The sequence below is a fragment of the Labrus mixtus genome, chromosome 13, assembly GCF_963584025.1.
Source record: "Labrus mixtus chromosome 13, fLabMix1.1, whole genome shotgun sequence".
Lineage (NCBI taxonomy): Eukaryota > Metazoa > Chordata > Actinopteri > Labriformes > Labridae > Labrus > Labrus mixtus.
The window spans coordinates 21,460,228-21,485,182 of record NC_083624.1 but is presented as its reverse complement, the minus strand read 5'-3'; the positions used below and the strand labels follow the sequence as shown (position 1 = coordinate 21,485,182).

At 38.9% G+C, this 24,955-nt stretch overlaps 1 protein-coding gene across 1 annotated transcript in view; it reads left to right on the top strand.

Annotated features, from left to right (window-relative positions):
• The window catches only part of epha6 (eph receptor A6), a 163,872-nt gene that overhangs the window by 27,490 nt on the left and 111,427 nt on the right, over window positions 1-24,955 (top strand). Inside the window, exon 3 of the mRNA XM_061054156.1 lies at window positions 17,593-18,256. Within this exon, the coding sequence (XP_060910139.1) occupies window positions 17,593-18,256 (664 nt within the window). The remainder of the gene's footprint in view (window positions 1-17,592; window positions 18,257-24,955) is intronic.

Here is a 24,955-nt window from a genome sequence, read left to right as displayed (position 1 = left end):
AATTAAGCACCGTAACATTTACACTCCCCATTGAACTAATGTTATGGGAAATCTCCCTTCATGCATGTCTGTACAGCATGCTTTTCTCTACCTGGGTGACCTGGTCTTATCTGAGCTGTCTTATGTCTGCACACTGCAAAGTCTGTGTGTGTGTGTGTGTGTGTGTGTGTGTGTGTGTTCATTGTACCGCTGTGTGCAGCCGTCACTGTGATCTCACATCAGTCAGAAGCTGCTGAGCCACACATTGACATTCCAGACTGCCTGCCTGCCTGCCTCTCTGGCAAAAATAGATATGTAAAACGACAAGCTCTTTCCCCTCGTTTTTTTCCCACGCAGGGTTTGTCTGAGCTGGTGGGGGGGGGGGGGGGGGAGAGAGCGAGAGAAAGGTCTCTGGTCTGTGTCAGGGCGGATGAGAAAGAGTCAGCATGTGTGGAGGGGAGAGGCACCATTTAGGCAAATGAGATAGAGAAGGAGAGCTTGAAAAGAGAACAAAGTTCATGCACTAAACCATAGTTGATCCAGGGCTTCACTGGCGTCTGTGTTTAAAGCTGCTGATTAATGATATTTTTTCACCACAAATTAGGATAGTGCTTTAATGTTTTTATCCAAGATGTTGTGACTTTTGTCACCCTAAGGGATGAATTATTTCTACGACAACTGTTCCAAGTAGACAGTGTAATTGAAACAGAGACATTACAGACATGAGTTATAACTTCAGGACAACACTGATACCTGACTCTTAGTCTAATGTAATCATTTGGTTTGCTACATTTAATTAGCTAGATTTCTATCACTTTTTCTCAAAGCCAGCCCATTTGCTTTGGCAATGAAGGACTACAGATTCTGATCTCAATGATTCTGTACTCAGCCATTATTACAGAACTTATTGAAAAACTAGGATGATTATGACAGAAGGAACATGCTGATGCTATGCAGGTATATGTAGTCATACCATATATTTCATTCTGGACTAAAGTAGTGGAACAACTGACCAAATAAGTCACAACCTACAGACCAGAAATCGTCATCCCTGAGTTCATGTGGCTAAGCTAGTTAAAAGGTTTGATGTGGATGAACTTGAACATTCCGCAGATACGGCTTGAATGAATATTTTAAGAATATTTTGGAAATGAACTACAGAATATCTCATGCCATTGATGTGACACATTTTTACCCTCTAATGCATTTGAAGATGAGAGGTTAAGTTCTTCTAAGGAACAGCAGTGCGAGAGGTGGCGGCAGTTGCTCAAGAACATTCCAGTGGAGTTGATGTCTGTGCAGCAATGTGTTCATCTGGGCTGATTTTAATTCTTCGACTTTGACGGCAAGGCATTTGGTGATTCACAAAAAATAAAAAAAACCTTGTCATAATACCAATAATCGTTTTTTTCCATCCAATAACAAGCTAAAGTAAAGCTTTGCATCCATTACAGCCAGCACTGATAGATTCAATACAACACCAGGAGGACCAATCTATGGCTGCTATATAGATCAACTGGGACCCAGAGGCCATTGTTTTTTTATAATTTATATTTTATTGATTTTTTCAACAACATTATAATAGCAAACAATTATAAAAACAAACAAACAGACTAAAGGGAACAAGAAAACAGGCAGGAAACATAATAGACAATAAATGGATGACGGAAATTTGATACAACGATGCAGATAGTATCAACAGTGCATCACCAGAAGGAGGGCATATGATAGGTGCTTACAAACAAACAAAAGTCAATCATCACCCTCGCAGTGATGTGTTGCGTTTTCCTGATATAATCTGGCTAAAATTGTCCCATTGCTCCTTAGAAATGTCATTTTTCCAGTTCAGCTTTCCAAGCATATTTTCACAAGCAGCTATCATTTCTTCTTTCCACATTTTCAGCGTCAGAGTTCTTCCCAATATCTAAGAATTGTTAATACTTTAAATGAATATTTGCTTAAATAGGGTGCTACACCTTTATCCCCCAGGAGACAGAGCGGAGGTGATCTGGGAAGTTGGCATCCCAACCAGTCCTCCATAAGTGCTAAAACATTGTTCCATAATGGGAAAACCATTCGGCATTCCCATAAAGTGTGAATATATGTACCACATTCTGATTTACATTTCCAACAAGAACTACTTTGGATTAAACCCATACTATTAAGTCTTGCAGGGGTGTGATAATATCTATTCAGTATTTTATATTGAATAAATGTGCCTCTCGCTTCCCATTCTGTAAAAGAATCCTCTCCCACATCTCCTCATCCAGTGTGTATCCCAAATCTTTCTCCCAAATCCTCTGAAGAGTTTTACCTCTATTATTGTTTAACCATGGACACATTTCGTACCAGTTTGAGGCTTTAAGGAACATTACTGGTAGTTGTAAGTATTGCTCAAGTGTTTTTTTTCCTTAGGAAAGTGAAACATTTTTTCCATACAGTGTCTAATTTGCAGATACTTCCAGAGATGACCATGACTAAGTTAAGTTTCTCCCTCATCCTGTTATAAGAAAGAAACTGGTCATCCTCAAATAGGTCCCCAAGCATTCTAATACCTCGTCTTAGCCATTGTGCCCAGTAAATTGTTTGTTTACCTATTTTTATTTTAGGATTATACCATAAGGATGCATATTTTTGGTTAGTTTTAGAGAGTTTACATGTTTTATGAACTTTTTGCAACACTGTTTTTGAATAAGCCAAGATGGGGTTTACCCTTGTTTTTTGAGCCTTCCTTAATGTTTGTGCGAGGGCCTTAACAGGTTTAAACAGAGAAGTGAGCTCCTCTTCAATCAGGACCCAGTCCATTTCAGGGTTAATTTCTACCCAATGTTTTGCAAGTTTCCCAGAGGCCATTATTGTACTGGACATAGTAGCTATTGCATTAATGAATTACTGCAATCGCTAATGCTAACTTAAATAAAAATACACAATCCTAGTATGAGATGGTAACAGGAGAAAACATGGTAAATGTCTAATAACCCACTTTGGCAGAAATGTCTTTTTTTAGGTGATACGACTATGTTGTGTGTGTTATCTCTCATAATATCATGACATTTATCATCAGCTAGCACACTGTCTTATAAAGGATAAGATATATGAGACTTTAGCAGGTAGATTCATTTAGCATAGATGAGTTATGTTATGTAGGGATCAATAAAATCTTGATGGATGGCTCTGATCATAGAATCAGTCTGGTGGCCAGCGAGTTCAGTCAACTGGTCTCTCTTCTATTCCTCGTAGTCTCATATTGTGAGCTTTAGGTTAAAGAACAGGTAGTTTTAATACTTTATAAAAGTGAAACTTCTAATGTTCTTTTCTTGATTCTCTTACAAAACACCAACATGCAATGTTGTATGGAAATGTTCATTTCTAGGCAACAAGGTTGTAACATTGTCTTATCTTTAAGCAAAAAACTGTGTGCTCTGCAACGGCCAACATGACTTTAAATGGAAAAAACAGCTTGCAAATTCCCAAATTATGTAAATTTAAAAAACACATGCTAAACTCCAAACAAGAAATGGCAACAAAGGTGTGTTTTTGATCTTTTTTGTGTTTTCAGTGAATATTAATGTATTTCCTTCAGCTTTGTGTTTTTTATTTGCTTTGGATTTTTGCCTGTGTTTTTCAAATGTGCATTGTTCTGTAATTTGTATAGCCAGACCGATTAATCTGACAGCTGATAATATCTGCCGATAAAAGCATATCCAATGACCATCGGCATCAGTTAATTTTATCGCAGATATTTGCCGGTATTGTTAGATTTATTCACCCATCAAATAGCAATTCATTTGAGTTGTATTGTATTACACAAGCAGTTCTCTTTCTGGCTGTCACCAGCAGAGTTTACTGTATGGATTACAACAAGCATCATCACTTAGAGTGTCAAGCGGTGATACACATACATGAGGTTACTTTCAGTTTCCTCTATTTATCTCTACAGATCAAACATAAGTCTTAGAAAGATATCGGCCAATATATCAGTATCATATTTTCTTTTCTGCCCAATATCGATTTAGATATCGGCCCCCAAAGATTCCATATCGGTCGGGACCTGGTCATTTGTAGCCTGTTTCTTCTGATAGAAGCCAATGGGGCTGTTGCAGCAGGATTGCACCTCTTGGCCACCACAGAAACCCCTCCGAACAAACATTTTCAGCAAAGATAACATTAAAAAGTGAAACTGTCTCAGCTGAAAGCTTATGTGAGCTGCTTTGTTTGCTTTGGTCTGTCTGTTTGCAGATCAAGGCATTGTGATAGTTTGCTTTGTGTATTGTTTCCTCTCCCATTAATCTTCAAGAATTATTGCTCATTCAAAACAGAATGAGAAACCTGGATGTCTGTCAGTTCTGACTAAAAATCACCCTTTTAGTCAATATGTGTGCTAATATCTGTCATTTATCATTCAGCAGCAGTCTGTGTTACACACGTCTGATAATGATAGAGGTGCCTGCTGACCACTGTTGGTCTATATTTCTAAATTACTATGGAGTTTGTGTGTGACTTAAGATATCATTCCAGAGAAGGGGGAGGATTTTACTCAACAGTGTGTTAAAACTGCAATCAAATGTGCCTCAAGGGGACTGAAAACACTTAACAGAGTTTTATTAGTATTGCACTCACTGCTTGTCATTAATTTTCAGAGGTTTTCACACCATGACAAGAATATAACTATAGAGGAAACACTTAATCTGTGTCATATGGGGGTTCCTTGTTTTTTCTTGTTGTTGTTAAATGATCAAATCCAACCAATCTGAAAATGATCTCCAATGTGAGTATAGTCTTTAAATGTCACACAGGTTGAACTCTATCTTCAGTGTTCGCGTCTATCTTCAGAGGATGGCTGAGGCCATGACCAACAGGGTGTCACTTTGTGAGAGCACCACGGGGATGACGGATGGGTGCACTGGCTCCACCCTGCTGGCTATCCATTCACTGTGATTGATGCAGGATTGAGAAGAGCACACGCTCTTTGGATTTCATTCGCTCACCGCTGTTCACTTGCTCCTATCGATTTAGGGCTGTGTTGATGATGGGCAGTGGGATATTGTGTGTGTGTGTAAGTGTGTGTGTGTGTGTGTGTGTGTGAGCGTGTGTGACAGAGAGAGAGAGAGAGAGAGAGAAAAGGTGGGTGTAAGAGTGATGTGAGTTGAATTTCACTTGTTTTTAATTTAAGAATCAATCCTTCAGAACAGCAACGAACATCTGGTTTTCAAGAAGATAAAAAACAACTTTATCAAGATTCACTCAAATTTCAAATCAAATGAGAAGCTGATTTTTCTGCTATAACTGAATCATCTAATACATAACTACATCAACCAGATTCTTGATGTCGAGGGGCAGAGTTCATACTCAGAGCATTGGATCAAAGCAGAAAACTGCTGCCGTATTGCTGTAGGAATCATTATTATGAGCTGGCCATATATAAGAACTTATTTGTGATAATTCTGGCAATAACTAACCCACGGATTGACAGCCATGTGTGACTGTCCTTTTTCATTTTTAACCTAATAAGATACACTTTTGAATCACAAAACCTTTTGATTGAGAACTTTATTTTCCACTGTTTCTCACAAAGACAAACCAACAGAATCACTAGATTTAGGGAAGGAAGGACAAGTGATGCCAAGTCTGATTTCTCAAGAGCAACATATGGTATATTTTATAAATTGAACTAATGATTCTTCTCCATGATCAATGCATGTATCTATGTGTTAGCATTCAAAAACTGCATTTTACTTCATTGTTTGTTAAAATTACAATACAAATGTGTCTGTATTAAATTGATGTTAGAGGCATCAGAAAGGAGATGTAGCACACGGTTTTAAATCAAGATTAAACAGAGTAGACTCTTGACTTGAGGTGGAGCTCTGTAACAATCTGAGCAGCAACAAGGTGAGAAAAACGGTGCTGCTCTCCATAATGAATTTGATTGGACGACAGCAGCTGATCACTGAAAGGATGTGAATGAGACGATGATTGCGAAGCATGAATGAAACTCATGATGCTAGTTAGCTAATACAGGGCAAACTTTAGTATTCTGTGTGAGGCCCTTTGTGCTTAGTTTGAGAAACAGGTGACGATCCAAGAATTTTCTGAAATATTCAAGTCACAGTCATGTATCCCCTGAGATGTATGTTTTTGATCTTTTCAATGTGCTTGATTGAGCTGAATTCTGATTTGCCTGTGGTAACGCTTTATCTTGTTTATCTTGTATTTAAGGTCATCTTATTTCAGCATTATGTTAATTTGTCTGTAACCTAACACTAATGTCACATATTGTTCATAGATATTGTTCGCACCAAAGATAAATTAATCCATAGGCCAACTGAAGTGTGTGCATGTGTGTGACTTCACTGAGTGCCTTAATCTGGTTCAGTAAAGAACCAGGGCCTATTCATGGGTTCGCCTCATGGGACACAGATTAATCTAATCTTTTTTTGTTTGGCTCTTTAGGGGGCCACTTATCCAACACTTGTAGAAATCTGTGCGATTCCCCCGCATACTTATAAATTCCCATGATACTTTTTTATTTTTCTACCCAGAAAAAGAAACAGCACTCAAGTTAAAGATCACGACTACAAGGCAATATTCTCATCCTGTATTTTTTCTGTTATGTAAAAACAAAGTGTTTATTGTCACTGCTCTATTTTATCTCAAATGTAAGCCAAACTTGATGTTGTTTGGTTGAAATCTGAAGGAGTTTTCTCAACTGAACAGCAAACCATTAACAGACAGGTCATGCAAAGCTGGTCAACTTTCATCTACAATTAAGAGACAGTGAAGAAGAACTACAACTGTCATCAACACGTGGGCATGCACACTTAACACTGCCAATATTGGCCTTTTGCATGATAAACTGTTCCACTGCCACACTGTAATATGGCCCCTGTTTGACTAATGTGTTCATGTTTTAGGATATCTGACATGTTCAGTCATATTAAGCAGGTTCTGTCCTGTGTCCTCGCCTGCCAATATTCCTCATTGGCAACCCTTTAGTAATTGAATTGGGAGGCCTAAGGTAAAAATCTATGTCCATAATCCTCCCATCAAAGTATTGACTGGCTTGATTGAACTCAGTTAAACACAATGACTCGGCCATTGATGCCGCATATTGACATATTCTCCCAAGTTAAGTCCCTAATGCGATCTCTATGGATCAACATCTGACACACATTCTCACAGTTTATAATTCAAAAGACACAAAAAAGCATAGAATGACGGTCAATGTAAAAGGGAAATGCAAAGGATCGTTGATTGAAGTTAAGATTGTACTTGAGAAGAGAGAAGAGAGGTGAACTGAGAACCAAGTTGGAAATACCCGGGATTTTAAATTGATGAACCAGCCTGAAGCCCCGTCAAAGATATTGAAAATCACTACGATGGTTATGAACCTTTGCTCTCATAAAACAGGGACTCTTCTTCAATACAAGGAAAAGTCTTGGCAGAAAGTTAGGAATACAGATTATTTTTTATTATTTTTGTCTGTCTGTCTGTCTGTCTGTCTGTCTGTCTGTCTGTCTGTCTGTTTGTCTGTCTGTTTGTCTGTCTGTCTGTCTGTCTGTCTGTCTGTCTGTCTGTCTGTCTGTTTGTCTGTCTGTCTGTCTGTCTGTCTGTCTGTCTGTTTGTCTGTCTGTCTGTCTGTCTGTTTGTCTGTCTGTTTGTCTGACTGACTGATCTACACACTGACTGACTGACTGATCTACACACTGACTGACTGACTGACTGATCTACACACTGACTGACTGACTGAGTGTCTGTCTGTCTGTCTGACTGACTGACTGATCTACACACTGACTGACTGACTGACTGACTGACAGACAAGTTGTTTGAATGTGTTAATTGTTACTTGTAGCCTCTTAATAAATAATGATTAAATTGGGGAAGAAGTATTGGGACAAGGTAACTACATTCCTATTGATCATAAATATTCATAAATCACAGAAATCCCAGCAGCCTACATTTAATTGTGCATTCACACATAACTTTTTCCTTACTTTCTCTCACTTTGTTCCTCTTACTTTCTTCTCATTGTTTGTTCTTTTTCATAAAGTTAAAGAGCTGAAATCCTGTTCCCTAGTGAGCCAAGACTCTTCATCTCTCTCCTTAAAACACATTATTACTAGTTTGTGTGTATGTGTGTGTCTGTGATTGTTTGTGTATGGGAGGTGGAGGTTTTTCATCCATCACAGAGGGAGGCTCTGGGATTAAATAAAAATCTCTCAATCCCAGTGACAGTGCACAGCCCCACCCCACACACACACACGCACACACACACACACACACGCACACACACACACACACACGCTTACTTCAGCAAGGAGTGTGTGTATATGTAAGAGACAAAGACAGAGAGGGCATAAAGACAACAACACAGAACAGAAGAGCGTTGTGGGAAAAGAGGTAAGAGGTAAAAATAAAATGAATTTCCAAAAGGGATTGAAAGCAGATCAAGGATAGAGTGGAAGAGTTCGAACAAACTTTATAGCCTACAATATTTATTGTGTTTGCTGATTGGCGGAGAATATACTGCGCCAAGTGTCAGGAAGTAATCAGTTTTCCAAAATAGTGATGTACCTACTCTAAAAAAGAGAAACAGTGAAATGTATATTTTTTTAATCAAATGATGCACTTTTGTAATTCGGGGAAAGAAAATCTAAGTATATAAAGTCTGTATAGAAACATTATACCGCTGCATGGCAACGAGTGTTACATTTGCTCTGAAGTCTGTAATGGGGTCCTCTTTTCAAATAAAATCTTAAAAACACAGGCGTAGTCAAAGAGCTCTGACATGAATCACTGACTGACTGAGAGGAAGAGCGGAGCTCTCGTTCACTGAACGAACTGAACGTACTGAACAGAACGGTCGGGGAAAATAAATGTGATTGTTTTAGCAGCTTTCAGTTTGCAAACTGTAACTTTATCCAACTAAATTCTCAACTCATTGGTTTATTATTCACCACCGGCTGTTCTCAGTACGATCGCGAGCAGAACTAAACATTCGGCCGTGTTTCAGCTTATTAAATTCTGATTCACAGACAGAGCTGCGGAGAAGTACTGAACGATTCGGTGAACGAATCTTTTGAACGAATCACTTTACTGAACTGATTCTACTGATTCAGTACACTGAAAAGAACTGCTTTTCCCATCACTAGCCTGAAAGCAGCAAGCAGCCATATTTTAAAGCAAGAAGCCCCTCCCACTGGGCGTTAGGAATGACATAACATTTGAAACAAAACACACTTTCTCATGAATGAGCGCTTTTTAACCTGTTACATTCATATGGCCTACTCATCACTAAATTAAACATTTTAATCCATATTTTATTAACACCACAGCAATGTATCTATGCAGATACATTGTAAACAAACATTTAATTAAGCACTCAATCACGTGATTACTATTGCGCGACGCATCCGCCTATTTAGAATGCGGAAATGGGCCGCCTCTGTTTGGCCCCCAAACGGGACACAGCGGAGTGCATATGAAACGCACCAACCATGCTATGAATCAATATATTTATATATATAAATTCATATATATAAATATATGTGTGAAAAACAAAAATAGAGCTCTCAAGTGTGCACCCTTGGTCGCGCTATGAAACGGAGAGGGAAAGGAGGATGGTGTGATTTACTGAGTGATTGTAGGCGCACTGGCAGAGGGAAAAGTTTGGCGTGTGTGTGTTGGTGTGTGTGTCGGTGTGTGTGAGCATGTGTGTGAGCGTGTGTGTGAGCGTGTGTGTGCTGACTGCAGTCAATGACGGAGCCGCTCCGTCACAGAGTCATTTATTATTTTATGTAAAGTAGAAGTGTGTGTATGCATGTGTGTCTCTCAATATCACATTTTGTAGTTCCTCCCAATATATACATTGACATTTTCTCCTTTAAAGTGTCAGACTTTTGAAGTATTGCAGTTTTTTAACCACATGTTCTCGCGTCGTGTAGCTTTTACTGTGTCGGAGATAGAAAAAGGAATTTCATTTTATTGTTTTACAGCACACGGTATGAGCCGTTGTCTCTGCTGAGCTCTCTTTATGCTAGCACATTTTTTTTTTTTTACCCTCCTCAGTCTTTATCTCTGCTTTAAAGAAGTCTCAAGTGACTGGAGAAAAACACTCCCATTCCACAGACGCTGTGTGTAGGCTGTGTAACCACAACAGAATGATTTCTTCAGTCTAAGCAGGTGAGGCTCTGGGACACTTTGTGCAGTCCCACAATCCCCTGTGATGACAAAAGAAAAAAATACATAAATAGTCATTCTCTTTCTGGCCTCCTGTGACCCAAATGGACGCCTGTGATTTCATTGAATTTTTCTTTTTCCATCAACAATATACGACAGCAGTGTCCTGTTTGTCTCCCATATGGACATTTGTAATCCCGCCCTAAAGTTGCTGAGGGACTCACTAAATTCCAGCCACAGAAGGAAAAATTGGTATATGTATTTAATCTATCACAAATGTTAATTTATTTAAAAAAATGAGTATCCTTGTATTGGATTTTCAGTAACTGCATTCTAATGTTCTATAGAAGTAAAGCGTTATGAAGAATAGTTGAGGGATGCAGCTCTATTCAAAGACTCTGGAGGACTAATTCAATCTGCAGAAAGGAGCCTGGGTAATTGATGTTGGTTCATTTAAAAAGAAGAAGAGGAAGAGGAAGAAAGGGCAAGTGAGTTAAAAAGCTGTAGGCTATAACAGAGCAATCAACAAAATTGAAGAAGGCATGGAGTTAACAGAAAATACCAGAAAATGGTTTCGGAAACAACCTTGTTTAAAAAACAAAAAGTGAAGAGAATGACTTTGACACGGCAGAAAATGTCAATCAGGTGCTGCAGTGATTCGTGTGGTCCCAATCACCTTGTCTCACTTCATCATTAGAGGAATGTTTTCAGCCTTGTGTGAGTTATAACAACTAAGTAGACTGATGTTCTGGATCATTGTCCTCTGCCATGGATGGAGATAGAGCAAAAGAAACACAGGGACTATTTTTTTCCGCAGAAGAAATTATAACATTTTTACTTTTTAAAAATATAATTTTAAATTCAAGAATTTATGTCAAATTGTTGATTTCTTCAGAATGAAGCCATGAAGTAAGCAACATAATCATCAGTGAGTGGATTGTTTTTTAGAGCTGCAACTAACACTATTTTGATAGTCAACAAGTCATTATTATAGAAACGATTAATTGACTAATCAGATGAGTTATTCGATGGCTTTTATTTATCTATCATCTATGAAATTTCACATTATGCTTTCACACTCAAAATAAGCCATTAAAGTCTTGATGGAAGATGGAAGATTTTATTTTAATGTGATAATGTGGTTACTAGGGTAATACTGTTCAGAGGTAGGAGGGGAGGAAGGTGAGGTACTGACAATGTAAATGAGAGAAAAATCACTGTGTGGCTGTAACTTTGGACTGTTAAGAGAGAGTTCTCCAACGTGTCTTCTCTTCAAATGCTCGCCCACATGCTCCTAAGTAAAGCATGTCAGAAGATAGAGTGAATGAGGAGAGAGACCGGGGTCAGAGAGTCTGAGTACAAGTTGTTGTTATGAACAAAGCGCACAGAAAGAGCAATCGGTAGCTTTTAGAAAAAACAGGACAAATGTTCAGGTTAAGATGTTTGTGGAAGAATAAACGTCCAAACTCAAGTTGGCCTCCCGTGTCTGTTGACCAGATAAAGAGTCGTTATCTACTACTTAAACCTGGAGCTGTGCTTTCTGACCATACAGTCAGGACTCTGAAGCAGGAACGTTTAGCCCTTTTATTTGCACCCTTGAGTGTAAAATGATCCCAGAGTTTTAGGACGTGGTCTTTCATTAAGTTGTGTTTTTTTACCTGTCGCTTTCATGTTGCTGTTTTGCAAACGCAACTCTCAGAAGGAATAGTAATGTTTATAGTATTTCTGTTTCCGTATGTCTTTAAGCCTAATGATTCTGCTTTAATCCTAAAAGCCAGGGACAGGGGTCGCAAATTAGCCACGGCTAGAAACCTGTTTGCGTGGCATCTACTTTGTATTTAACATATGAAGCGATGTTCAATGCATGAGTCCCTGTTAAATAAACGAATAAAGAAAAAAACAAGTATGCAAGATCTCTCACTCTTCAGCTGTTCAGCTCCTGAAAATAATGTTAGTTCCTCGCAAGCATGATAGCATGAAAACCGCAAAGGATGACGTAATCAATTAATCATTGTGTATAAAATGTGTCTTCAACCAATGTCATTTGGTGTCATTTTTGTTTCCAACCTCTATGAAATGTTGCACCTCTAATAATGCATCACAATATCAGTTTTCTACTCTGCTGTGACAACCCTTTCACTGTGCATTATCTCTCACTTAACATGAATTATTTTCCCACATTGACATTCAAAATATTACAAAAAAACTATTCCAATAATGTCGATGTTACTGCGGCAAGTAGTCCGCAACGGCCTCTTCCTCCCACTACTCAGTTTGAATTGAACAACAAAACGTGTCTGAGTAAAGCATGATCTAGAGACCCCCTGTTCCCGACTGCCTGCTTACTGTACACTTACTGATTTAAACACGTCTTCTGTCAGTTTGATAGAAACCTTTGACAGCTGCAATGCTTAACCTGTCCTACTGGTTTCTGTCAGGAATTGGCAAAGTAATTATTTGATAGAAGGTCATAACACACTTTTGTTCACACAAAGGGACATAGACTTTTAAATTGTGTTTAATTATTTTATACAACCTCAAACCTAACAAAGTGGCGCGACCATCTAGGATCGCTAAATGTTTCATTCCGATCGAGGACGAGTGGTGCAAGTTACGACACTGTAGTTAAAGGTGCCGTTCTCAGTAAGACTCTGGTTTTCACAGTTTTAATAAAAGGAGCTCAACCTCTGGGCGAGTGTCCAGTGAAATGACTGGCTCCCTTTCATGAGAAAGAGAGAAATGGGCTATAAGGGCCTTGGTCTCAGGCTGCAATCAATCAAACTCTTTTCTGACCGTTTTTCAATTATGCATATTAAAGCTTGACGGGAAGGTGGTGAGGTGGCCAGGGGAAGTCTTCAATGAAAGTTTTGCACTTTGAGAAAGAAGTTAGATCACATCCAGATAACAAATATGCCACACACATATTCTCAGGTGACTTTAGCCCTGTCAGGTTGGTGATTTCAAGGAGGCTTTGGTGTCATGCTGTCAATGAACTTTCTTTTTAAATTGAATTGAGCTAAGAGGACATTAATGTCATTGCTTGTGAGACAATTAAGACAAACTTAATTCCCAGCTCTTGCAAATGCAAAGCTGCAGAATGACTTAATTTAAATCGTTGCCACCACAGGGCTGCTTGACAATATCAGCCAGCTGACAAGATGTGGAAGTCTCGGAGGCCTTTAGATCAGCTGTGAATAGTGTTGAGATGGGGATTCGAGCAGCAATATGTTCCTATCACGATGGATTGTTTTCCTGCTTTGGGACAAATCACACTGATACCTCTGCCTCTACCCCTTTGTCTCTGGCCACAGTTTATCTACAATGGCATTTTAACACATTTCATTGCTCCCTAGCGGAAGTAATTCCCTTGTATTTAATGATAGAATACTTTTTCTCAAGAGCACCCCCAATAGATACTTAACATATTCTATTTTCCATCTCCTCTTTGTCTCTTTCTATCTATCTTGTGTCTCTCTGTCTCCCACATCTCTCACACATGACTTTGCTTTAAAGAATGCAAGAAGGATATTTTCAGTTTTATTCTAATGCATTAGATCTCAAATCCTTTAATGCACTATAAAAAGTCTCCTTGGTAGAGACGCTGAGGGCATTGCCTGACCTTCATCTGTGTTTGTGTGTGCAGGTGTTTCAGTTGGTTCAGTTCTCCTACAGTACATACATTCACGTGGATTTGTTCAGTGCTTTACAGTTACTCACTACACACATTTTATTATTGTTTTAGCCCTGAGCATGAAGGCATTGATATATGCAGCCACCCTGCACGGCAACATGTTAATTTGGACCCCCAATTAAGACATGCTTGGACCTGGTTCCATACATTTTCTTGACAACCTTTTAAACCAGTCACCTCTTTTTAATGTGAAAGTGTCAGCTCCATTTCCCTTTTTATTATGGAAAAATATCTGTTTCTGCAGCACCTCTCCCCAGCCTCAGAGCTTGTAATAGTTAAAAGAAATATTCCTTTGAGCTCAAGGGTGCTCATGCATGTTCACTCCTACAGACACCTCTACAGGTCAACAGGGTACTAAGTGTGCAAATTGAAAAGGCCTGAAGGGGGCATAGAATCTGCTCCTTTTTACACTTGTACACGTTCAATTGCCTGACCATGTTGAGCATCTGTGTAAAGAAAGCCAGCAAAAATTAGATCAGTCAGAATATGCAAAGCTGTGAAGAAAGAAAATAAGAGAGTACATTTTTATAAAGGATTATCAAAGTTAGTATTTGGTTAAGAATGTGGATGACGGTTAGGCAGATGGCAGATGGCAGACAATATATTGTTGTTGTTGCTTGTAATAGTTGCATAAGTCCTACACGATTGCCCTTGTGTGTTCCAGAGATGGGCACAAGTCTCTGAGGTCTAGTCCAGTAGGTCTCAAGGACGGTGCGTTTCAGCAAGTGGCCGAGTTAGACAGGGGGAGACGGGGTTGAAGCGGGGGGAATGCGGAGAAGTTGCTTATGCTCTTTTTATCATCATACGTATATGGGGCTTCTTCAAAACATTTGGGGTTCGAGGCAGCGCCTCAACTGAATGAGGCAACCTGGGTGACCGTCTCATGCCTGTATGTAAATACAACAGCGTCCTGAACCACGAGTCCAAGTCGAGTCTAGAGTCAAATTTGTGTGCGATTTAAGAATGACTCAAGTCTGAGTCTCACACTCAAATCCCCATCTCTGGTGTGTTCCATGTTTTTTGTCCTAATTTAGGATTTTGTTATGCATTCATTTGTTTGAATGCAAGGCTTACCAAGTTACAATGGTTTGTAAGGCTTGTTTTCATTCATGATTAGTGTCTGTTAATCCCATTTTATTCATTATATCATGATATTAATCTTGCTGCAACGTTTTTTGTATGCACTCGTTAAGGGACTGTTTTTTGTGTTTGATTAGAAGCTCTGAACATGGATATACCAAAGATTAGTGTAATGCCTCTTATATTTCTCAAACTCATAACATCCCTGGTCTTGCTGAGCTTTTCTTATGGTCAAAAAACGAAGTCAGGTGTTTTATGACCTGCTATGCAAATACTTTACACCACACTTCTTTATGTTAATAGTTTGTATTAGAGGACTAATTTAACTGTTTCAGACATATGCTTTTAGCATGGGTTAAAACATTTTGATCGGGATATTTAGAGGTGCTGGTAGCAGATTGTTTAACATTTGGACAGAGTCACTATAGTACTAGATTTTTTTTAATCATGACCTACTTTAAAAAAAAAAATTTAAAAAAAAGACTATTTTTACTATGAATGTACAGGAGTCCTCTACCTATCCCAGCAGAATTCATTTTATGGGCAATATCACATCTAATCAAAATCAATTTGTTGGACTGTAATGCTACAATTACACCTTGAGGGAAAAGCAGATTAAAGCCTGTCGTCTTTGGATGATTGAATTAGAACATGTTATTAAAAAGGATAATGAGTATGTGAGTGCAAACATTAGGCTTTGATTACTACTCTCATCAAGAGGTAATATTAAGCTAAGTGCAAAACAGCTTATTAAATGGGCGAGCTTATCAGGCAAATAGTATTGGTAAATTAACCATCGGCTCAATCACAACAGTGGACTGTGTTTGCCTATAAAGCAGTTGTTTTCCAGCCATTAATTAGAATGAGAATGTCTCCTCCCAGACCTTGAGGATGGGGAATTAAAGTGTGTGTATGTGTGTGTGTGTGCCTTTGTGAGTGTATTTGACGAAGTCGGTTCACTTTTAAACACAGAATGAGAATCATATGAATGTGTTAGTTTTTAATTAATAGCTTTATGCTTTGGGCCCCTTTCCTAACATGCATGGCAAGCTTTGTCTCTGTGAAAACAATGTTGATTAGAGAGTTTGGTTCATACAAGGAGACAGTGTTGGGTTTTTATTACTTTTACACGCGAGTCCCAGGGTGGGTTTGGAATTGTGTTGTCCAAATTAAGAAGAGGTGCATTTTCAGGCACCATGTCTTTTGCTTTTTCATGCAAGGTATTTAAATTCAAATTGTATTAAATTATATACAATTTGTAAAGGTTGCAACAGTTTAATCATACCCCAATCCAAAGTACAAGTGACATGGCTGAAACCAGTCAAAAACTAAAGCACACAGACACACACACACACACACACACACACACACACACACACACACACACACACACACACACACACACACACACACAAAGGCAAACTCTGCAGCTTGTTGAGGGCCTTATGCTGCATTGTAAGCAAAGTGATTTGAGAGCCCTTTTTCCCAGGCAGGTAATTTGATTCTTGGAGGTCGATGCTGGCTGGTTTTGGGGTCGCCCATGTAGCCAGTCCCCACTCTAATAAAACCAGAGAGCTGTGCAAGACCACAAGGCTAAAAACCTCCATTAACTTCTCTCCCATCAACATTGGGACAGGTAACCTCATGACCCAGCAAAGCTGCCATTCGCCCTGATCATGTGACTTGGGAGTTTGAGGGCCCGATGACTCAGCAGCCTGAGTAAGACATCATCCTAGCTAAACCTTAAGGAGTAAGAGTAGTAGAAAAAGATTGGAGAAAAGACCAAGAGAAAAGGCTTGAAGGAAAGAGATTTTTTAGTGCCAGTCTTGAGAGAACAGTTTGAACCTAGTTTGATCCAAATTTTACCATTCATACGATCTTTCGAAAAGTCAAATCTTCAATCTCAACCTTCAAATTTGCTTAATATCATAAAAGTGTGGTTTTCCAAGTCAAAAAGACATTTGATATGTTGAGATACGAGTCTTGTTATATCTGTTAAAGGATTTATTGACAGGCTGATGATGTATTTACATCCCCCTAAGGATTTAGGGTTAAGGTTAAAAAGCATGAGAGGACCTGATGGTTACATCAACACATACAATATTCAGAATACAGCATGTCTTAAAGCGGTCCTTTTCGCTATACAGTCCAATGCTTTGCTGACCCATCCATCCACCCTGTGCTTCATCCTACATCCTTTTGTTTTCCGAAAGGTTTAACGGACTCCCTCTCTTCCTCTTGTCATAATTACTTAGACCACTAGGGGGCTTTGTCACTTGAGCATAAACATGTTTTGGGGAACATGCTGAAAAATACTGAAAAAGTGAAGCTGTCACATCTTCTCCCTCAAGCATCACTCTCCTGGCCAATATATAATCTTTACATGAAAGCCATCTGTCAGAGAGATTTGAATGTTTTATTTGATTTTTGTTTTGCTGTGAAAATGATCAACCAGTAGGATTTCAATTAAATCATAGCCTACACTGAGATGCAACAATCAAGATAAAATTTGGATTCAAGCCTAGAATATTCTTCATTCTGTCCAAATTCATTGCATTGAAGACTGATGCCTTTAAGACTCACAATTTAATAGTGATCTTTTCTCTTTTGATTCCCCCTCTTCTTTCCTTCTCTATCTGCACCCTTCCTATTTTCATTGTTAGTGGGACGCCATCACCGAAATGGATGAGCACAACCGGCCCATCCATACTTTCCAGGTTTGCAATGTGATGGAGCCCAACCAGAACAACTGGCTTCGTTCCAATTGGATATCTCGACAAGCAGCCCAGAAGATCTATGTGGAGCTTCGCTTCACCCTGCGAGACTGCAACTCCATTCCTTGGGTGTCTGGCACCTGTAAGGAGACCTTTAACCTCTTCTACCATGAGATTGATGAGGCTCATGGTGTCAAATTCAAGCCTGCCCAGTACACAAAGATTGACACTATTGCTGCAGATGAGAGCTTCACCCAGATGGATCTCGGAGATCGTATCCTCAAGCTCAACACCGAGGTGCGAGAGGTGGGGCCCATGACCAAGAAGGGCTTCTATTTGGCATTCCAGGACATCGGTGCCTGCATTGCCTTGGTTTCAGTGAGGGTTTACTATAAGAAATGTCCATTCACATTGAGGAACCTGGCCTCGTTTCCAGACACAGTTCCTCGTGTTGACTCTTCCTCATTGGTAGAGGTAAGGGGGGCGTGTATCGACCATGCTGAAGAAAGAGACACACCAAAACTGTTCTGTGGAGCTGATGGAGACTGGTTGGTTCCCCTGGGAAAATGTGTCTGCAGCGTTGGATATGAGGAGATTGATGGATCATGTAGTGGTGAGTTTACCAACTTTTCTGTTTTTCGTTTTGGCTTTTGTCCATAAATGGAGCAGGTTTCCAAGGAGGCAGGCAAGCTAGTACCAGTTTGGGTGACAAAAACCTGCAAGTGTAGAGCACAATGCAAGACAGTTTCAAAGAACATGCTAGTGGGACAAACTGGTAATAAAACTTAGGAAATAAGGAGGCTGATTTGAAAGGTTGAGACAGGTAACTGGGGAAAGTCAGGTAAATGCAGGGCTGATAAGAAGTGAGAACAGGTTTGACGAAGGGAAGAGGGAGTAGAACAGGATCACCAGGAAGAAGGTAATAAGCAGGAGACAGGAACTAAAGGCTATGTGTAGGACTTGGCACAAATCGATGTGCAGGGATGGAAACAAGTAAAATAAAGAAAGAAAGCACAGATGCTAGATTGGATGGTTTCTTTTTGTCTTAAAATTCCCATCAACATTTAACAAAACCAAACACTCAATGTGCTTTTATGCAATGCACAAGGGGAGGTGAGTTTTCATAAAAAGAAGCATTTGGCTTGGTTGAGTCCCAAGTTCAGGTCAATACTTCAGAAAAAGGTGTTTCTTCTGAAATGTTTTGTGAGTGTGTATTGGTGTGACAGAGATAGTGTTTGTGTGTATGTGATCCGATCTACCACCCGCTGTCCCAGGGTCTACCTTGGTGCATCAAGAAAATCTTGGCTGAGGTAGTTTGGTCCTCGGTTTGATCCTCTCCTATGGGTTATCGTTGGTAGAAACACTCAATGGGGGTGCCATAGTAGTGAATAAAAAACATACCTCTGTGGAGATCCAATGCAACTTATTTTCAGCCAATGAAAAGGCCTGATGCCAGATAAAAAGGTTCACTTGTCTGTGGTCTGCAGTAAATATACAATCTACAATATGTTCAAAGGTACTTGGAAATAAGAAGCTTAGAGTCTAACTATTCTTTCATCAAATTAATGTAAAGAGAAATGTAAAAAGAACATTGTAATAAACAATATAGCCATATGACTTTATCCTGACAAATTAAGATACAATATATAGCGCTTTGTATTTACTGCAATGGTTTTAAATGATAAAGGCATTGGTAATTAAAGAAATTTCCAAGGTGGACACAAACCCTGTCTTATCTGTATCTGGCTGAATTTGATTTGATAAACTAGGAACCAAACTGGGAAGATGAACAAAAGATGGAAATATTGACGCAAATTAGATGGCTGAGTGCACTTTTGGTTCCCTCTCAAAAATGATCAATCAATCTAACACTATTACAAACACAGCTTCGCTTGGTGCTCTTCTGAAAAATGATTCCAAACTGCTCGCTGCTTTTTTTTGCCACCATTCAGAACCAGATGTCCTTATAGAGCTGATTACAATTCATCTTGTGACATTGGTCTGCGAGGTTTCCCAGCTGCACTCACAGCTGCATTGCAATCAACAGGCCAGGGGTTAAACTTCAGCTGTGATTAGAGCGGGACTGTAAAATGACCAAAGTGGCTACTTCACGCCTGTCTCTTTATTGTTTTTTTTCCCCATTTTCAGAAATGTGGGAGACAGGTATTGTTTGAGGCTTGCTCTTTATTCAGATGATGGGTATTTTGCATCCAATTATGTAGGAAGTTAACCAAAGAGGTTATTTGATAAACATTTGGGAAATATGAATATGCTCTGTACTCTGAGTTTAATTTTCATATTTAGCCATTTAACTTTAACCAATAACATGAGCTTTCTGTGTTTTCTTCATGTTATATCCAACACGGCAAAAACATCCCGGTCGTCATACATCAGCTTTCTTATTAGCCAATGTACATATGCTACAATAATTTGCATCCCTCCCATCCCTCCTTAGCTCTTTGTACCTATTTCTCTCTCTCTCTCTATCTCTCTCTCTCTCTATCTCTCTCTCTCTCTCTCTCTCTCTCTCTATCTCTCTCTCTCTCTCTCTCTCTCTCTGTCTCTCTCTGTCTCTCTCTTTCTGTAAGAAGCAGATTTCACAGTTGGGTTAAGTTCAGCCCTTTGGGCAATGTGATGGCATTTTACTGCAATGTCAGCCCTGAAATGCAGCCCCTGCTCATTGTTCCAGGATTCAAACAAGCGTTGTTATTAAAATGCTCCGCACAAGGTACCACTGGAGCGCCTGGGGCATCGAGGGAGAAAGACTGCGGTGGCTTGCCAAGCTAATGCTTCAATTCCCAGTTTACATCACCTGCTCTTTTAAATGCTATGGCTGCTTGACTAGGCTGGAATGGATGTCAGGTTTGAATTATCTGTGTTTTCTTAATAAAATACCATCAATAGCACAGCTCAGACCTTTGTCAACCTTGAACCCTCCCTGGCTGCTCATTTATTACTACATAAAATGTAATGTTTTATTTCTTAGGCTTGTATGCCTTTATTGGAGGGACAGGACAGTGTATAGAGTCGGGAGAGAAAGTGAGAAATTACATGCAGGTAAGGTGCTGCAGGTAGAATTCGAGCCCAGGCCGCCCGCTTTGAGAATTACTTCCTCTGTACCTGGGGCACATGAACTAACCAGTGGACAACCAGCGGCACAAATGTAATCTTTTTGAAACTCAAGAGGGAACAAGAGCACTGCTAAATGTCTAAACTTTATAGTTAAATGATCTGTTGTGGTATGAGCTCTCCAAAAGGTTATTCATATCACATTAGTCTGTTCAGGTCCCACAAATAGTCACTGTAGCATGTAACCATTGTCCTCAGATTGCCCATAACACCAATCCAAATACAGATATGTGACAAACACTTCTCACTTGAAGACATTATTTATCCTGAAAGAAGGGCTTCAGTCAGACAGGAATAAAAGACCTACTCACAACCCAGAGCTTTTGGTCACAATGATACTTTTCTCCTTCATCCGTGTATTAGATGAAGTTTGGAGCATCAAAGTCCTACAGAAACGCTGAAGTTCATCAAATCTAGCAGCTAACAAAAACCTTTAACCCGGATTTCGACTGCCGTTCTCCTCCACATGGACCTCTTCATTTTAGCATGTATTTCTCACTTATTGAGTTCTGTCTATCATACTGAAACTATAATTTAAGTGTTTTTTGAAACCTGCACTATGCCAGCAATCAAGGTGACTTAGACACATCTGCTTTTAAAGTTTTGCACAAATCAATTAGATTACAAATGTCTGTGAGACATGCAGAGGGGGACAAAAAAATCAATACAAATTCTGGAGTCCATCTGTTAATTTATTGATTTCATCTTTGCTAAGAAACAGCATTGTCTGTTAAAGCATTAATCAACTTTAGGCATCACAAACTCAACTACTATACTTCCTGGGAAATCACAAATAATTACTTAGAGGTATTCAAGTAAGGCACATTTAGTTTGGATTACAGTAAAGAGGTTCTTGGTAAGCCCACGTTTACAAAGAACATTTCATTGATTTACACACTGACAATCCAAAGGATTTAAGACCGTTTTTAAAATATATCAAACATGATGCGCGAGGATTTGGCAGTATGAACAGGAGAACTAGATTCCCAAGAAAGAAATGTTAATAAAGAAATGTTTAGTCAATATGTGATTGTCAAAAGCCCATGCATTGCTTATTAAGGTTTTTTATTCTATTCTGTAATTTTTTACTGTTTTATATTTAACTGATGTCTTTTTGTGGCATATGATATGTCCATGCTCTTTATTGATGAAGCTTCTTGTGTTGATGATTTACTCTAAAGACAGGCGGCAGAGGCTGAGAGAGAAAGAGAGCGAGCTGAGCAGGGCAGAGAAAGAAGGTTTTCTTCTTCAAGTCACCTTACACAATTTATCTCCATTAGGTTTTTTTTCTTCTTTTTTTTGTCTTGGTACCTTAGAGGTGGAGATGAGCATTGTTCTTTGGGCTGTTACGCCAATATGTTGTTTATAGTCTACACTCAAGAGGTTGTTGTCTGGTGCTGACTTTAAAAAAGTCCTATTGTAAATTATTGTCTTCTTCCATGTTATACTAATGTGGGTGCTTGTAACACGGTGTACTGTCATTTAATAACCGTATAAAGAATTATAGGTGCCTTCCCCTCCTTGGCAGTCTCTTCCTTCCAGCTACACACACACAAACACACACACACTGACGCACACACACACAATTTCAATAAGTGCCCTCCTCAGTGTTAACGTATGTTAACATCTTGCTCTACCTAAGTGATTAGCACACACATGCATTTAGTCTCCCTCTCCCTCTCTCTCTCCCTCTCCCTATCTCACTCACTCTGTCTCTCTCTGTGTAAGACAATCTTGCTGATGTTGTCAACACTCAGTGTATTACAGCAGGTCGTGTTCTGTGTGTTTGTTGGGCGCTGTGTAAGAGCTCTCTGCAGTGCTATGAATAATGTAATATCAGTGTGTTTGTGTGTGTTTATTTATATGTTGCTGTGTTTGTTGCTGGGCACTATTTGGTTTTTTTTCGCCACGCTAAAGTGGTTCTCCCCCTGTGTTGGGCTGGAGCAGTAAGTAGGAGCAATTTATTTAGATTTTAAAATAATGCAGTGCCACACACATTGAGGACTACTGTGTACCTCTCTAAAGAATAAAGAATGATGAATATCCCCAAGGAATGAAAATAATACAACATGCTGTGACATTTTATTACCTGACTTGTATTATTACATAGTTCATTCAATATTTAAAAACATAACGCTAAGTATTTCACTTGGGTAAAAAAAAGAAAAATTAATATATGTAGCTCGAAATCACAAATCATAATTTTCCCCAGGGGCCTTCAAATCTGGAGTGTGCAACACCGGCCAACCTGAAACTCTTAATTCATGTTACGAGCATACCATTGAGCAATACCTGAAAATGTGCCTTCCCTCTGGGGCGCTGGTATAGTTCAGCTGGTAGAGCAGGTCCTCATCACACTGGTCCCAGTTTTGAATCCCCACTACTAATGCTTTTTGATGAACGTTATCCCCCACTCTTCCTCCCCACATATCATGTCCCACTTAATCTGTCAAATAATGGCTAACTGGCCCCCAAACACTCTTCACAGAAAAGAAAAAGCAGTTTGTACAAATCTGGATGAGAATGTTTCTGACATGTCAAAAAATGATTATGAGAGGTGTTACAACTGGACACAGCTTCGATCCCATATAGAAATAAACAGAAACATAGCATTTGGAAACTATAGACGAATCCTGCCATTACTGCGCTGGTTTCTCCCTTCAACAGCTGTGGCTTTGAATATGAGCTGTACTAAAAAGTGAAACATTGTTCTTCCTTTAAAATGAATGTCAATTTACCTTTTACAACATTGTAAAGGTCTTATGGAAGAACCTGTGGACTTCTCAGATGCTCTAACAGTCGTGACAAACGTTAACTTTGGAAAAAAGTTCACAACACAATAATAGAATATTAAGAAATGTATTTCACAATGCAACTAGCCTGTGATGATTAAATGCAGCACCTAACTGGTTGAGCTAACTGTAGAATAAAGTTATCACACAGCATTTCATCACATATTAAGTGTGGCAGTTGGTTGAACGGCAGCTAGCGCAAGGTGGCAGTGCCCACACATTGTTTGGCAGAATTGTCTATATGTGAATATATAGAAGTTATCTATAGTGCATTGAACCTATTGGACTGTAAATGATGTACATAAGACAAGCCTGTTGTGAGACTGTTAACAGCTTTTGATTTAATTTAAATGAGAAAAAATACATTCTTTAAGTATGTTTTTTTATTTTCAGTAAATATTTGAACTGTCACATGTCATCTGGATTATAAATTATACTATGGTTATATTTTTCACCATTGATTTGATTTTCCACCAACACTGTATATTGGTCCACTTATGTGCACTTTTCTAGTCAATAAACTCAATGGTATAATTTCAAGCCAATAAACCCGTAAAGATTTAACACAATAAACCCAAAGAGATTTAACATAAAAATCGTCTACCAGGAATATTTTGTATTGTAGATTGTAAACAGGTTGCCAGTACAGTGTGAAGTATAGTTTCATATCATGTAGAGATGTGAGAGGAAGACAGAGAAGGACAGAGTTAGCTCTTCCTAACCCTAACCCAGAAGAGAGGGGTGAAGTTCAGTCAGAGAGGGGAATGGTATATATTGATATTTACTAAATGAAATGAAGACTATTGACTGATAATTATTATATGAAATGAAACAAGAAGTAACAGTGTTTTTGTTCAAGAATATTATGTCTCTGCATCTTACTATACTGTATGTGTCTTTAACTACCGTATTATGATGCTACTATTATCATACATTCCAAAAAACAATTGAAGTCATAAGAATTTAACTGTGTACAGTTTGGTCTTGTTTTAAATAAAATAAGGTTTTTCGAGGAAGAATTGATTTATGGTACTATCCACATTCGTGCATTGTTGCCTTGTCATAATTTGTATCCTGTGTGAGTAATAAAAGGGTAAAGATTGTTGGTGTAGCATTCTGGAAGATTTGAAGATTTGAAGTACATAGCAGGACAACTTTAATGCATTGAAGTAAAAAAAACAGCCTGGTTAAGATATCTGAATTATATCATTAGAATGAGATCCAACAGCTCTTAGATGGTTGCAGCCGGTCTTGTTTTATTAATATCACAAATTGTGATGACTTTTTTATAAAGCGTGTTTTAAGCTAACATTTTACCTGATCCAACTTGGCATTTGACACACATGGGCTGTCTTAAGTGAGCTCCTCATGGGCAGCTAACTGCAACAGCT